The sequence below is a fragment of the Sus scrofa genome, chromosome 10, assembly GCF_054392235.1.
Source record: "Sus scrofa isolate SSC_HxYL_T2T_F1_AM1 chromosome 10, Sscrofa_HxYL_maternal_Yorkshire_Landrace_v2.0, whole genome shotgun sequence".
In the NCBI taxonomy this organism is placed as follows: Eukaryota; Metazoa; Chordata; class Mammalia; order Artiodactyla; family Suidae; genus Sus; species Sus scrofa.
The window spans coordinates 82,594,866-82,611,830 of NC_139392.1; the positions used below are offsets into that span (position 1 = coordinate 82,594,866).

The window sequence follows — 16,965 nt, forward strand, 5'->3', positions numbered from 1 at the left end:
ATCTGTCCCTCAGTTTTCTCAAACACAGATGAGGGAATAGTATTATGTGCTTTAAAGAATTATTTTGATAATTAAGAGGTACAATACAACTGGATAATTTAGTTTAAAATGTTCCTGGATGGGCATTTTCACAAGTTTCTGATGGAATCCAATGCACTTCCCTTCCTTTTTTTTAATTTAGCTTTTTAAAACTTAAAGTAAAGCAAATACAGAAAACCACACAAAGTAAGAATGAAACTTAATGAAATTTTTAATGAAAGCAGCCTTGAACCATTACCCAGATTAAGAGTAGAACTTTGCCAGTCTTTCCAGAATCCCCTTCATGCCCGGTCTCATCATAGTGACTTCCCTCTTCACAACAGTTGCCACTCTTCTAATTTTTATGTTAATTCACTTATTTTGTACATCTTTATAGTTTTATTGCCCAGATATGTCTATGTAGACACTATAGTGTGTAATCCATATTTTAAATTTGTATGTCTTTTAAGTCTCTTATGAGTTTGTCTTACATCTCTATTGCCCTTCCAGTTAATGAGCTGTATAACCCAGGTCATTTGCCATATGGAATTTCTCCTGATTGCATAATTATGGTGCAGTTTTTGCTTGTGTTCCTCTGTCTTCTAGATCTAGAGGATTTGATCAGATTGAGGTTTGATTTTTTTGGTCGTAATATAGGTGGTTCCTTTTATAGTGAGACATAAAAATCTATATCTCTTGTGACATTAGCAGCCATTGAAACTTAGTATCTTTACTTATTTTATTGGGGGTTGCAAAATGACAATTTAATTTTATCATATTTTAAAATTTATTAATTGAAGTACTTTTATCAGGAGGCACTTCTTGTTCTAATTGGTTTACTTGGTGGAACAGTCATATAGTTTAAACAAGATGAATGCTTGGCTTTTTCTTTACATTATAGTTTTCACTATAGTGAATTTTCTTTTCTTTTTTTTTGTGGTTTTTTTTTTTTTTTTTTTTTTTTTTTTTTTTGCTGTTTGTCTTTTCAGGGCCACACCCGTGAGATATGGAGGTTCCCAGGCTAGGGTTCCAATCAGAACTATAGCCGCCAGACTACACCAAAGCCACGGCAACACAGGATCCAAGACACGTTTGCAGCCTACACCACAGTTCATGGCAACACCGAATCCTCAAACCACTGAGCAAGGCCAGGGATCAAACCCGAGTCCTCATGGATGCTAGTCGGATTCACTAACCACTGAGCCACAACGGGAACTCCTATAGTGAATTTCCTGAAGGTGATCAATTATTGCTTTAAAAATATCATCACAAATTTATTTTTTTTCTTTTTGGCCACACCCGTGGCATGTGGAAGTTCCCAGGTAAGGGATCAAATCCGAGCACAGCTGTGACCTGTGCTGCAGCTGTGGCACTGCCAGATCTTTAGCCCAGTGTGCTGGGCTGGGGATCAAATCCACACCAGTGCAGAGACAACATGGGATCTTTAAACTGCTGCACCACAGTGGGAATTTTTTAAACATGGATTTCAGTCAGTTGTAGTTATTATCCTTTTGGAATGTCAAATTGTACCATCTTTGCCCAGCAGGACCTTCTTCAGTTTGTAACTGAGTCCTTTTGACATGATCCTAGTCTTCTTTGATGGCTTCCTTGCTAGTTGGTATGACAAAATATTCCAACTGCATATCGTACATATATTGCCCCCACGTGGAATCAGCCATTTCTCTGAAAATTCTCAATTCTTCTGGCAGGAAATAGTTTTTCATTCTTTTGCTATTAGTTTTGTCACTGTTTCTAGGGTTTTTCATTGGACAAGGATAGAAACACTCACACACGCTCACACACACCTACACAGTGTAAGGATAAAAGACCTCATGGGTTCTTACTGATAATTTCAAGTTAAGTAATGGGCCACAGAGATGTTTAAAATTGGTTTATACTGATTCTATAATTCCTTCCTTTCACACTGAGAATCTTGGATTTCAAGTATACAGAGAACAACAGAATTAGAAAATTCCCTCCATTTTATTTATTCGAAAATACATGCACTACACTCCTAGGATAACTATGAATTCTCTTACCCCATATGATTATCTAGAACAACTTTTTTTTACCTCTTTAATACCTCCTTCAAATTTTAATATTCTTGATGTATATACTTTGACTTAGAATAAAACTCTTACATAGTATACTTTTTTTTAACCGTTTAGTCCTACTTTTACAAGTAAGAGTATATTTAATATTCATCACCAGTCTTTATGTTGATATCTCTATGTTTTAGTGGTGTTACACTCATTCTCTAGATTTTTCAGGACAAATGTAAGAACAATATTCTTTGAGTTCTTACATATTAATTGCTATTTCCCTGTCCTTTTTATGCTTGAAAATCAAGTTTTACTTCACATCTTTAGTATTCTTTTTTAGAGACTCTTATTATCCATATATTGAATCTCATTTGCCTTGTTTTTAATATTTGTTACTTTCTCTGACATTCATTTTGTCTCTCTTGCCTCACTTTTTTGGGGGGAAAAAAAAACCTTGTAAAAGGTTTTGTTTGGAAATAATTTCAAATTTATAGAAAAGTAAAATACAAATAGTACAAAGGAAGCATTATATAGCCTTCATCTGTATTAATCTATTGTTAACAGTTTTTCCCATTTGCTTTTTCGTCTATATCTTTTGCCCTCTTTTATATCATATATTACAAGTGTGTACATAACATATTTTTTTTCTAAACTAGTTGAGAATAAATTGAGTACACCATAGCCCTAATACTTCAGCATGTATTTCCTAGGTTTCAGCACATTTTCTACATTGTCATAATATAGTTTTTCAACTTCAGTAAATTAAGATCAATATAATACTTTTTTCTAAGCTACTTTTCATAATCCAGTGTTTGTCATTTTGATACCGTCACAGTTACCCTGGTCCCGTCTCGCCATAGCAAAGCATTGGAATGGCAGACGTTTTACAGATTTATTAAAGCAAAAGTAAATTTTCAGAGCAAGAGAGAGAGAGAACTCACATGCACACAGGTTAAAAAGAGGGTCCAGGCGGGTTCAATCCCTGGCCTTCCTCAGTGGGTTAAGGATCCGGCATTGCCGTGAGCTGTGGTGTAGGTTGCAGAGGTGGCTCATATCCCCAGTTGCTGTGGCTGTGGCGTAGGCCAGTGGCTACAGCTCCGATTAGACCCCTAGCCTGGGAACCTCCATATGCCACAGGAGCAGCCCCAGAAAAGGAAAAAAAAAAAAAAAAGAGGGCCTAACTCTCTCTGCAGTAGTCTTTATACCCCATAATGTGACCTGAGTGGAGACCCAGTTTGATCTTCTGATTGGTCTTGGGCAGGACATCTTATTTGCCTGGGAAACAGGTTATATAGAGGCGGGGTGAGGAATGGGCAATATTCCTTCTCTAGCAGGGAGTGAGCAGCTCAGGCTGGTCAAGGTGGGGGAAGGGGCATTACAGTGAGACATGGCCAGAGGCTTTGGGGTTTAATCTCTTTGAAGGTGACTTGAAGCCTATAACAATTTAACCCAATATTATCCTTTATAACATTTTTTTCTTATAATACTGAATCTAGTCTAGTGTCACCTGCCTGTAGTTGTTAATGTTTCTAGCCTTCTTCAATCTGGAATGTTTCCTTTGCTTCTCTGTGTCATTTATGACATTGACATTTTTGAACTGTATTGTCTGTGTAAAGAAAGGTTCCTCATTTTGGATTAGTCTGATGTTCTTAAGATACATCCAGATTGTATACATCTGTCATTAATGACTTTAGTTATATCATTAATGTGATTTTAATAATGATCACCTGGTCAGAGTGTGCTCTGATTTATCTTATTTTTTCCTTAGCTACTAATGATCTATCAAAGGCAGTTTAAGATCATGCAAATATCCTATTCCCTATCAAATGTTCTAGATTTAGAACGTATTCATAATTCTTTCCTGAACTAGTCTCTACTTTGATGCTTCCAGAATGATGATTTTCCAACTCTAGTACCACTTCTACATTTATCCAGTTGGTACCTGGCATTCTATTAAAAGCAAAGGCCTTACCTTCACCCACATTTATTTCTTTCTTCACTCATTATTAATATGAAGTCATGGATTCTCATTTTCCCAATGGTCTTATAGCTCATACTCCTCTTCTTTTTTTAGTTCTAAAATTATCCTAGCATTGGAAAGTAGGAATTTATTCAAGATAATCACTATGTGCTTATAACATGACCCTTAGGACTAGTAGTCATTGAGAAATTCCCTACTTAGTATGACAAGAAGTCCCATGCTATCTTGTACATTTTCTGTCTTATAGCTGGAAGCAGCTGTTTTTCCCAGGAGCTTTGATTTTTTTTTTTTTTGATGGGAAATGTTATTAGAGACCAAAATTGGAAAACTAATTGTGCTTATTTATACGAGGGTGTATTTAGGTACACTGAGCAGCCAGACTAGTAAATACACACAAATATGTGTATATATACAAACATGCATATACATATTCATACATACATATACCTACATATACATATTTCTACATGCATGTACATATGTGCATGTAATACACATGAACATATTTAGAAATTATGAGTTCTGATTCAGTTCCAGTCCATCTCATCAGAGCTTGTTCTTGCCTTCCTCTGCTTCCTGTGTGCTTGTCCTTTGTTTCATAGTATAAATCCTGACTTTATACAATATCCACTGTTTACTCTTTTGTTCAATCCTATAAGACTCTAATATTGTTCTAGAACTGATTAGCTCATATCACTAGAAAAACAAACTGGGTAAAAGATTTCATGATTTTATTTCTCTTACCCAAGGCTGAGCATGTACTACTGTGTTCATGAGTTCCTTGGATTGGTGCTTTTCTTTTAGTTCAGTTGGTTCATTTCTTAAGTTGCTTTCATGTTTAGTGCCCTCGTCATATCCTTGTTGATACAATTTTTTTGGAATATATGGACTCTTAACCTACTTTTGAGAGAGAGAGGGAGTAAGGGAGGGAAATACCGTCTTTTCTAAATCCCCTTCCCTTCATTCCCCAGTCAACTCCTGTTGTAAGTAACCATCTATGCTGTTTTCTGGTTTATTATTTCTGTATTTCATTTTGTAAATGTAAGTGTCTCTATATTTTTCTTGGATTTTCCCCTTCTCATTCTTTCTTACCTCAAAGGTACTCTTTCACTTTAATTGGTGTTCACTTAACATTCTCTTTTAGAAATGCCTTCATATCAGTTTCTGGAAAACTTTTTCAATCATCTTACAGCTGGACACACAGCTCTCTGTGTCACATTATATACTATTATTTATAACATAGTTTATAGTAATGTCTTAGGTTATTCAAATAATAATCTATGAATACTTAGGTGGTTTTGAATATTATGCAGTTATAAATGATGCTGTAAATGAGTAACCTGATACGTAAGTATTTTCCTTGTTTGGTCTATGATTGTATACTGACCTAAAATATACAATCCCTAAACAACCCAAGAACACTAGAGACTAATCAAAATATATTCAAAACAGTCATTAAACTTTTCTCACAATTTTCATGTCATATTTAGCATGGTAATTTATGGTAATTTTAAAAAAATTTATTAGGATTAGATAGTTGATTTATATAGTCTTTCAATTTCTATTCTTTATTTTTTCAAATTAAAAAAATACTTTATTATAATTTACTTACAAAGTGGTTATTTATTTATTTATTTATTTATTTTTAGGGCCGCACTCATGGCATATGGAAGTTCCCTGGCTAGGGGTCAAATCAGTATGCCACTGGATCCAAGCAGTATCTGCCAAGCTGTGTCTGCGACCTCAAGGCAACGCTGGATCCCTAACCCACTGAGCAAGGCCAGGGACTGAACCCGCGTCCTTATAGATACTAGTTGGGTTCGTTACCACTGAGCCATGATGGGTATTCCTATTTTTAACTATCAAAATGTAAGTAAATTCTGCTATACACTTTTATAAAGTTGAAGTTAACTTATTTCATACTTTTTTCTCTTTTTAGTGGACTAAATGCATTTCTTTTATGTAGGTTATGATGATGTATCAGATGAAAATCTTTTGCTTAACCATCAGGACTCAGTGTCAGAAACCCAAGTGCAAGTAGAGAAACAAAGAACTCTCAAAAGGGGAAGACCATCTGGTAAATATAATAATCATAGTATTTTTTTTTTTTCTTTTTAGGGCTGCACCCATGGCATATGGAAGTTAGTTCCCAGGCTAGGGGTTGAATCAGAGCTACAGCTGCCAGACTACACCACAGCCACAGCAACATGGGATCCAAGCTGCATCTGTGACCTACACCACAGCTTACAGCAACACTGGATCCTTAACCTACTGAGCGAGGCCAGGGATCAAACCTGCATCGTCATGGGTACTAGTTGGATTCTTAACCTGCTGAGCCACGATGGGAATGTCCATAGAATTTTAAATTAAATTAATCAGAATATCTTTTTTCTTTGCTTCCTGAATATATATTTTATTAAAATTTTACATGTCTGTTTAAACTGTGAATACTCTAACTAGACAACAACAGTGAAATTATTGATACACTTTGGTTGGAATTTCTTATCATAAGACTATTTTATGTTTAGTATCCATTAAGGGCAATAACATTTCAATAGTTGTCTCACTAAGGCTATGTGCCTTTCAGCCAACCCTGGGAAATCAGCATTCCAAAAGACCAATGGATAACTCTGACCTATGTCAGTGTCTTTTTGCTGTAGGTGTCAATAAGTGAAAAGAGGTCAGTAACTCACAAACCAAACGGGAATCAGAGGGGTCCAAGGGCAGGCAGCTTGGATGGCCTGTTGCAAGTCCTCCAGAGCATCTTGTTGGGTCTTCACTCAAAGGTGACTCTAGGCTAACCCCATAGATATGTGCCATCAAATCCCCATGAGCGGAATGTAAATGTCTTAGTCCAAGAGTCCCATCAATGTTCAGACTCTTCTTATAATTAGGGGAAGAGAAGGCCAAAAGATTTGCAAATATCTCCTCTGGAATAAAATGTTCTGTCTGCTACAGATCACACCTTGGAATTACACTTGCATACTAGATCCTTGTCTATATTAACGGCCAGGCCGTGTTGCCCCGTATGGATCAATAGGATGTGCAGTCTTTGTGGGATGGTACCTTTGTCTGGACACACCAGAGGACGTCATCAATATAGTGGAAAGCTAGCATTTCCTCTGCAAGTGGGACTTTTTCTCAGTCATGCCATCCCCATTGAAGACAGCAGTTGGGGAATTTAGGGAGCCCTGTGGAAGACCATTAGTGAAATACTTCAATTAATTCTACATGATGGGTAAACTGATCCTGGTCATTTGCATGAAAAGGGATGTTAGAAGGAGAGTCAAATTGTTGGCTGCTATATATATACCAAGTTCCTTCACCTTGGGCAGTAGCTTCTATAACAGTCACAGTGCCAGTGCCCAGGTACTAACACTTTGTGCAAACTTTATCAGTTTAGTGCAAACTTTATCAGTTTAGTCTACAGGCCCTCAAGGTTTTGTGCACAGGCCAGATGGGGCTATTGAATGGAAAAGAGTCTATGGAACTTATTGACTTCTTTAAACTCAGCAACAAGGGTAGTTATTTCTTTACACCCAGGAAGTCAGTATTGTCTTTGGTATATATAGGCACTAGATTCTGATAGTTGATTGGTTCAAGATCTTCCACAAGCCCCTTTAAAATATCCTAACTGCAGCAAGTCCCGTCAGAACTTAGGAGTGAGTGTGAGTGGTAGGTCACATAAGTAATGCATCTGTTCCAACAATACAAGCAGTATTAGATGTAATAACAATAGAATGTACTATAGTCTGGCCTGGAAAAGGTTTCTGTTGGTGGTGTCCCCAAACCAAACAGCATTATTTGTTTTTCCCTCATCCTGGTGCCAGGCCAGTGTACCACTATCCAAAAGGCATGAGAAATGTAATTCTCTCCCCAGCCTGCGCTTTGAACTTTGTCCTTGGAGTAGGCTCTCATATCTTCACTGATGACATAGGTGCTTTGGTATAACCTCATCATTTTTATTTTTAAAAGCTGAAATCAGGGTAATTATTTGTGGGGTTCTCTGATCCATCTCAAGATTCACTGGTAGAGAGAATAGCACTTGGATTATTCATAAAAGCCACAAAAGAGTAGACTCTAGTGGGCCTTCATGTTGAGTCCTCATAGCCCATAATCTAACAATGAGTACCTTGGTTAAGGGCATTAATTTACTCTATTGAGACCCCATTGTATGGCAGTCTGGCCCAGATTTTAGGTATGGTCATTACCCACATCATCCAGTAGAGGGAGCATTATTACCATTTTTACATCACTTTTTCTTTCTGGGCAGCAGCCAATTTTTGCATGTCAGCAACTTTGCCAATTAAAATATTCTGTAATAGCCTCTATGGGAAAAAAGAACAGATATATATATAACTGATTCACTTCACTGTATATCTGAAATCAATACAACATTTGTAAACCAATAAATTAAAGATATTTTAAAAAATCTCTCATACCTGACTTACATAGCTTATGAGGAAATTTGATTGAGCTTGATTACCAATAGGATCCACAAAAGCAAACATAGAAATCTGAGTCTGATAAGACTCAAGTCTCTAATGTCTCTTCAGACTTAGAGTCACCAAGGTTCTTAGAATCACTTCAGACTTAGAATCACCAAAGTGATTCTAAAGGCCTTTATATTCTTTTTCATTAAAGGCATAAGGCGCGGTGTCAGGACTTAGAACTAACAGTAGTCATAGAGTGTGACTCAGCTTGCACAGTCTCTGATGACTTTTAGGTGTGTCTCTAGAGAACCATAATGACTGACTAAGGAGTTGCTTCAGTAGCTTTCTTAGAGTCCTTCTGTTAGATCTCTAATTTAAGAGATCTTCTTATCAGGGCACCTCGACCAGAATCTGGAGGTTAAAGTGAAGGACGAGTGTTCCCCTCAAACTGAAAATCTTATTTAACAGTTCATGGTAACTTTCAAAGAGTTCTCTGTGACCTCCACCAGCGTTTTCTGAGACCCATTGGCATGGCTGTTTTAAGTGTTCCATTGGATCCTCCCACTCTTACAGTGATCCACTTGCACAGTTCAAGAGGGAGCCACATCTTCTCTGATACATCCTAAAAGTTCTTGGTAGGATCTACAGAGATTTTACTTTTTCAGAAAAGCATTATGTTTCATTGATCACTTTGCTCACTGTGCCAATTTCTCAGAGAAAGAAAACTGCAAGTTGTCAAGATGACCAATTAAGATAACAAACTTAACAAAGTAAAACTAGCATTTATTTACTTACTCTGATGGTATAAGCAAGAATCTAAACAGAAAAGGACTGAAGCTTTGCCAGTCTTCCATTTATCCCACAGAATAGCACTGGGCAGAGGTCATGCGTTCCATTGTAGGCAGAAGAGAGTGGAATCAACATTTCACTGCCCCACACAAAAGACTCCCACTGTTTAAGGACACTGAGCCCAGGGGAAGGATGAAGAGGCAGAGTTGCAGTGGATAAGTACTTTACACTTAGTCAGGCTGAGAACAGTGTCTCTCAGGTCTACCTAAACAGGTCGTCTAGGTAAAGGCATCGAACAATAGAGTCTCAAATAGGCCTCTGAGTGGAGATGCCTGGGCCAGAATGAAGATACGTGTAAGATCATGGTCAGCCGGAAGTAGAAGTTAAGGGTCAGCCTGACTAACTACTTCTAATGTCTTCAGTGCGCTGGCTCTGCATCAAGTCTGTATGAGGTTGGAAGCTTTCTTCTGTAAGGACTGCCAGCTAGTTTTGTAATTGCTTATGGGGCTCAAAGATCATACGCAGGGGATTGACTTGGAGTTGGAATATAAGTGTGCACACACACATACTCATACCTGCATGCACATAAAAGTGAGCATATATACATACATAGACATATTTAGAAATTATGAGTTCTTACAAACACCTTCAATTCCAGTTAATTCCTTTGGGTTTGTTTCTCCCTTCCTCCGTTTTATTTGTGTATATGTTTCCACAGTGTGAAGCCCGACTTGAGTAGTATCAGCCAATCACCTATGCTTATGTATTTTGGTGTTTTTAACTATTTTGCAGTTACAAATAATACTGTAATGAAAAAACCTGTACATTCATATTTTAATTGTTTGGCCTATGAATATGTGTTTACCTAAAGTGTAAATATCTCAGGAAAACTAGAGACTAACATTAAACATATTTTATGCCTCAGAATAATTCTAATTTCTCTTGTAATTTCTACTTTGACCCTTATGGGTTTTTTTTAATGTATTTTTTTTATATTTCCCACATATTTGTGGTTCTTCCAGTGTTCCTGCTACTTTAATTTCTAATTTCACTGTGATAAGAAAAGTTACTTTGCATAATTTTGGTCTTTTAAATTTTCTTAAGACTTAACTTTGTGACCAACATGTTGTCTATCCTAGACAGTGTTCCATGTGTACTTGAGAAAAATGTGTTCTCCTGTTATTAGGTGGAGTTTTTTTTTTTTTTTTTTTGCGTATATATGGAATGTCCAGTTGACCTATAGTGTTGTTCAAGTACTATAAGTTCTGTGTTGATTGTTCTGGTTGTACTTTCCAGTATTGAAAATGAGGTATGGACGTCTCCTACAATTTTTGTTTTGTTCTCTATTTTTCCATTCAGTTTGGTTAATGTTTACCTTATATATTCAGGAGTTTTCATCCCTGTTGCATATATATTTATAATTGTTACATATTCTTGGAGAATTGACGTTTTTATTATTATATGATGTCTTGCTTTGTCACTTGTAATAGACAAGTATTTTGACTAGAGTCTCTTTTTTCTGATATTAGCATAGCCATCACTGCTCTCTTTTGGTTACCATCTGCATGGAATATCTGTTCTCATCCTTTCACTTTCAGTCTATGTCCATAAGTGAGTCTCTTATAGATAGTGTCATAGGTGGGTCTCATTTTTTATATATTCAGCTATGCTATGAATTATTTTTTTTCCTTTCTCTTAATGGCTGCACTTGCCAAGTTCCTGGGCTAGTGGTTGAATCAGAGCTCCAGCTGAGGCCTATGCCACAGCCACGGCAATGCTGGATCCACGCCTTGTCTGTGACCTATGCTGCAGCTTGCAGCAACACTGGATCCTTCACCCACTGAGCAAGGCCAGGGATCAAACCCCTATCTCACAGAGTTGGGTTCTTAACCTGCTGAGCCACAATGGAAACTCCTGAATTTTCCTTTACATTTTCCAAACGTATTAAAACAAATCTATGTTTTTTGAAATGGGAGTTTTAATCCATTTACTTTTGTAGGTTGTGTGTTTCTGATAATTTTTTTATCTGTTTCTTCTAAGTTATACAATTAGTTGGCATACAGCTGGATAGGTAAGGACTTACTATTGCCATTTGTTCATTATTTTGTTCTTCATTTTTTTTGTTCTTCATTTCCTATTTTGCTTTCTTCCTTTGTCTTTCATTGATTTTTTTTTTTTTATTGACATGTATTGGTTCTCTTCTCATTCCCTTTTGTGAACTTTCTTAGTCTTCTCAGGCTGCCATAACGGAAAGTCATAGACAAGGTCACTTAAAAAAACAAAGTTATTTATAACAGCTCTGTAGGTGAGAAATCTAAGATCTAGGTACTTATAAGGTAGATTTTATTCTGAGACCTCTCATCCTGGCTCAAGAGTGTCCATCATCTGTTGCGTACACATAACCTCTTATTTGTATGCAAATGGAGAGGGAGAAAGCAAGTGAAAGTTCTACTCTTTTTATTAGGACAATAAACACATCAGATCAGGGCCCCACCTTATGATATGGTTTAACCTTAATTACTTCCTTACCCTCCGGGCCCCACCTTATGATATGGTTTAACCTTAATTACTTCCTTACCCTCCTATCTCCAAAACCATCACATTGGGAGGTGGAGCTTCAACATGTGAATTTAGGGGATATAAACATGTATCCATAACATTTATAGTCTATAAATTACAACAATCTATTTTAAACTGGTAACAAATTAACATCAATCACGTACATACTTCAGGCACAAAACCTATACGTTCTTAAAGCTCCTCCCACTGTATTTATTGATGTCGTTTTTCATGCAGGGTAGATCTAGTGGTATGAACTGTGTCAACTTTTGTTTATCTATGAAAGTCTTAATTTCCCCTTCACTTTTGAAGTGAAGGCAAATTTTAATTTCCCCTTCAAAAGTGTATGCTTTGTTGACAGCTTTTTTCTTTTGGCACTCTGAATGTATCATTCCATGGTCTTCTGACCTGCAAGTTTTCTTCTGAGAAATACACTTATAATCTTATAGAAATAACCTGTTGCTTTTCTCTTTGTCTTTGACTGCTTATAGTTTGACTATATTGTGTTTCAGTGTTGGTCTCTTTGGGTTTTTCCTAATCGAAGTTCATAAAGCTTATTGAGTTTGTCCACTTTTTTTTTTTTTCAAATTTGGAAAGTTTTTTTAAATCATTTCTTCAAATAAACTTTCAGTGGAAACATAGAGACCTTGGCCTAATTCAGAGTCCTGTTTATTTTTAAAGTTGATAGGTTTGGTTAAAGTAGGGGTACACTCTGATTCATGTCAAGGTTCACTGGGAGAGTTGGAGGGAATATTACTTATATTAGTCCTGGGAGTTGTCATTAATACGGACTCTGTTCTTGCCCAATGGCCATTATCTAGTCTCTGATGGAGAGCCTATAAATCTCCTCCTTGAGACTCATTGTGGAGAAACAAGACCCAAAGATGTCTTTGGGAAATACCTTAACCAGAAGATTCAGGAGTAAGTACCCAATTACCATTTTCATATCACTCTGACTCAGGTTAGTTTCTTGCCAGTAGCTGCTTTTCTTTTGCTTGGAAGTTTCAGTTCAAATCTGCATTGTGCCATGAATCAATTGACATCACTTTATTAAGAGGCTTAGTTGAGCCAGGTAACTGGTGAGAGTGACAGAAATGAACTTAGGTCTGAGTCTGGTAAACAGTCTTATCGCTTTTCTTACTTCTTACTTCTTGTTTGATCAAGGGACTATCAGGTGACTTGAAGAGCACCTTATAGTTGGCCATAAGAATGGTCCAAAAAAGTTTTCTAGTGTCAAGAAATTAACCACAATTGGCCCATGTGAGTCCAAGAGAAAATAATATCTAGCAAAGAAAGAAAAGGGTCTCAGATGTACATGACGTTTCTTCCACCTGCCCCTTTCCTCATCCTTCTTGGATAAAGTGGCCATGGAAAATGTTCTGAAAGAAGGGGGCCTACAGTGACACACCAGAAAAGGTGCTATTCTCCCTAATTTATTTTAACAGGATTACTTTCTTTATGGTGGAGTCAAACTATCCAAATCTCTATGGTTTCTTTGGGTCACTGGGCAAAAAGCAATCCCGAGGGCTCTTCCTAGTTTCTCATTAAAATTGAGAAACATTTGCTGCACCATAGGCTGTCATCACAGCCAGGAACATACTTAGATTTAACAGTAGTTGTTTCCAGTTCTGCGTGCAGGGTTTATACAAGTTTTGGTGACCAACTACATTGTTTTCTGGTTTATCTTTCCTTTATTTCTTTTTCTAAAGGTAAGTATCTTATATTTTCTTTTTATTTCCTATTCTTTCTTTCCTAAAAACATACTTGATAGCTTCTCTATTTTTTTCTACACTACCCTGTCTCCTAACAATCCCTGCAAGTTGGATTATAAATATTTTTTCATTACTTTTAGAGCTTTATGTATAACTCTTTGTACCATATTATACACTATAGTTTATAATACCCTAACTTATAGTATATACCTTGTATTTCAACCAATCTCATATGCCAGTACATTTAGGTACTTTTGAGTATTTTGAAATTAAAAATACAGTGTAATGAATAACATTTACATGTGCATTTTCATTCTTTGGTCTATGAATATATATTAACCTAAATTATAAATAATATAAAATAAGTAAGGACTAATATAAAATATATTTGATACCAAGGAATATTTGTGAAATAATAAGAAACACATTAAAGTTCTCACCATTTTTATGTCAGGTCTAGCATTATGGTAATTTATTATATTTTGTATTTATAAAAATGAGAGAAACGCCTAAGTTAGGTATCTAAGGATTTCACAATATATCTGTTTTTCTGTCTAATGTACTAAATGTGTCTCTTTATGTAGGCAGTGCTGATGTATCAGGTAAAAATCTTATGCTTAAGCATGAAGACTCAAAGTCAGAAACAGAAATGCAGGTAGAGAAGAAAAAATCTTCTGGAGATGAAAGGCTCATTAGTAAGTATAATTAGATAACTTTAAATTCTTTTTTTCTCTTTTTCTTTTTGTCTTTATTTTAAAAAAATTTCTTGACATATAGTTGATTTGCAGTGTTGTGCCAGTTTCTGCTATATAGCAAAGTGACCCAGGCATAGACATAGATACATTCTCTTCCTCATATTGTCTTTCATTGTGTTCTATCCCAAGATACTGGATATACTTCCCTGTGCTATACAGTAGGGTCTCAGAGCTTATCCATTCTAAATGCAATAGTTCGCATCTACTAACCCCAAACTCTCAGTCTATCCCACTCCCAACCCTCTCCCCCTTGACATCCGCAAGTCTGTTCTCTATGCCTGCGAGTCTGTTTCCATTTTTTGTAGATAGGTTCATTTGTGCTGTATTTTAGATTCCATGTGTAAGTGATATCATTTGTATTTGTCTTTCTGTTTCTGACTTCCTTCACTCAGTATGAGAATCTTTAGTTCCATCCATGTTGCTAAAACTGGCATTTTTTTTGTTCTTTTTATGGCTGAGTAGTATTCCATTGTGTGTGTGTGTGTGTGTGTGTGTGTGTGTGTGTGTGTGTGTGTGTACACCACATCTTCTTAATCCATTCTTCTGTCAGTGGACGTTTAGGTTGTTTCCATGTCTTGGCTATTGTGAATAGTGCTGCAATGAAGAGAGGTGCATGTATCTTTCTGAATTATAGTTTTGTCAGATATATGCTCAGGAGTGGAATAGCTGGGTCATATTGGTAGTTCTATATTTAGTTTTCTGGGAGGCTTCATACTGTTCTCCAGAGTGGCTGTACCAACTTAGATTCCCACCCAGCAGGGAAAGAAGTTTCCCTTTTCTTCACACCCTCCCCAGCATTTATTGTAGACTTATTCATGATAGCCATTCTTAGCATTGTGAGATGGTACCTCACTATAGTTTTGATCTGCATTTCTCTAATAATTAGGGTTGTTGAGCATTTTTTCATATGCCTACTGGTCGTCTTTATGTCTTTGGAGAAATGTCTGTTTAGGTCTGTCCAAATTATCTCTTCTTGATTCAGTTTAGGTGGGCTGTATGTTTTTAGAAAGCTGTGCATTTCTTCTAGATTGTCAAATTTGTTGGCATGTAATTGTTCATAGTGTTTTCTTAAGGACTATCAGTTGAGATTTCTCCCTTTTCTTTCTTCTTTTATATCTCATTTTTCATTTCTTATTTGTTTATAACCCAAAAATAAACTTCTTGGTGAACCTGACCAGAGGTTTGTCAATTTTGTTTACCCTTTCAAAGAACTAGCTCTTTGTTTTATTGATTTTTTTCTATTGTTTTTTAACTCTCTGTTTTATTGATTTTTTCTCTGATCTTTATGATTTCCTTCCTTCTGCTGACGTTAGGCTTTGTTCTTCTCTTTCTAATTCTGTTAGATGGTAGATTAGGTTGTTCATTTGAGATTTTCCTTTTTTTAGGAAGTTCTGTATCATTGCGAACTTCTGCCTAAGAACTGCTTCTACAGCATCCCATAGATTTTGTATGGTTGTGTTCTCCTTGTTGTTTGTCTCGAGGTATTTTTTTAATTTCCTTTTTGATTTCCTCATTAACTCATTGGGTTTTTAGTAGCATGTTGTTTAGTTTCCATGAAGTCAGTTTTTTCTCATTTCTTTTCCTATGGTTGATTCTGATTTCATGCTATTGTGGTCAGAGAAGATGCTTGAAATAATTTCTATTGTCTTAAATTGGTTGAGGTTAGTTTTGTGCCCTGGTATGTGGTCAGTCCGAGAATGTTCCATATGCACTTGAAAAGAATGTGTATTCTGGGTTTTTTTTGATATAATGTCCTAAAAAGATTAAGTCTAACTGTTCTATTGGGTCAGTTAGGATCTCTGTTGCCTTATTAATTTTCTGTCTAGAGGATCTGGCCATTGATGTGAGTATGGTGTTAAAATCTCCTATTATTATTGTACTCCCATCAGTTTCTCTTTTTATGTATGTTAGTATTTGTTTTATATATCTGGGTACTTCTATACTAGGGACATATATTGACAAGTTGTTGAATTGATTTTTATATCACGAAATAGTGTCCTTCTTTGTCTTTCTTTATGGCCTTTGTTTTAAAGCCTATTTTGTCTGATGTGAGTATTGCAACTCCTGGTTTCCTGTCATTTCCATTCACAAGAAATGTCTTTTTCCATTCCCTCACTTTCAATTTATATGTATCCTTTGCCCTAAAGTGGGTCTCTTGTGGGCAGCATACTGCAGGTTCTTTTTTTTTTTTTTTTATCCGGTCTGCCACTCTGTCTCTTGGTTAGAGCATTCATCCCCTGGGCATTTAAAGTAATTATTAATAGATATGTATTTATTGCCATTTTAAATCCTGTTTTCCAGGTGATTCTCTGTTTCTCCTTTGTTCCCTTCTTTTTTTGGTTGGATGATTCCTTTTATTTTATGCTTGTGTCCTCTTCTTTTTGGTTTTTGTGAATATGTATTTGGTTTTGATTTGTGTTTGTCCAGTTTTTCACATATGTTAACCTGTTCCTATATCTGCTTGCTTTAGACTGACAGTCATAGGCTCAAACATATTCTAAAATAAAAAAGTTTAGATTTTCTTACTCTTCTTCCCCACATTTCATGATTTTGATTCCTTTTTTACATCTTCATATTTATCCTTTTGCTCCTCCTTGTGTTTATCATCACTTTCACAAATATTTTTTTTCTTTTAGATCTGTGTTTTGGCTAATTTAAGTGATTATTTCCAATTGT

At 36.1% G+C, this 16,965-nt stretch overlaps 1 protein-coding gene across 3 annotated transcripts in view; it reads left to right on the forward strand.

Annotated features, from left to right (window-relative positions):
• The window catches only part of CCDC7 (coiled-coil domain containing 7), a 336,376-nt gene that overhangs the window by 196,284 nt on the left and 123,127 nt on the right, over positions 1-16,965 (forward strand). For 2 of the 3 annotated variants that reach the window (XR_014818070.1, XR_014818072.1), the window contains one exon: positions 14,119-14,229. Coding sequence is in view for 1 of the 3 variants with exons in the window: in XM_084980435.1 (XP_084836561.1) it covers positions 6,008-6,118; positions 14,119-14,229 (222 nt within the window). In the remaining 2 variants the exon portion in view is untranslated. Of the gene's footprint in view, positions 1-6,007; positions 6,119-14,118; positions 14,230-16,965 lie in introns of all 3 variants that reach the window. The other variant, XM_084980435.1, reaches the window with a different exon arrangement.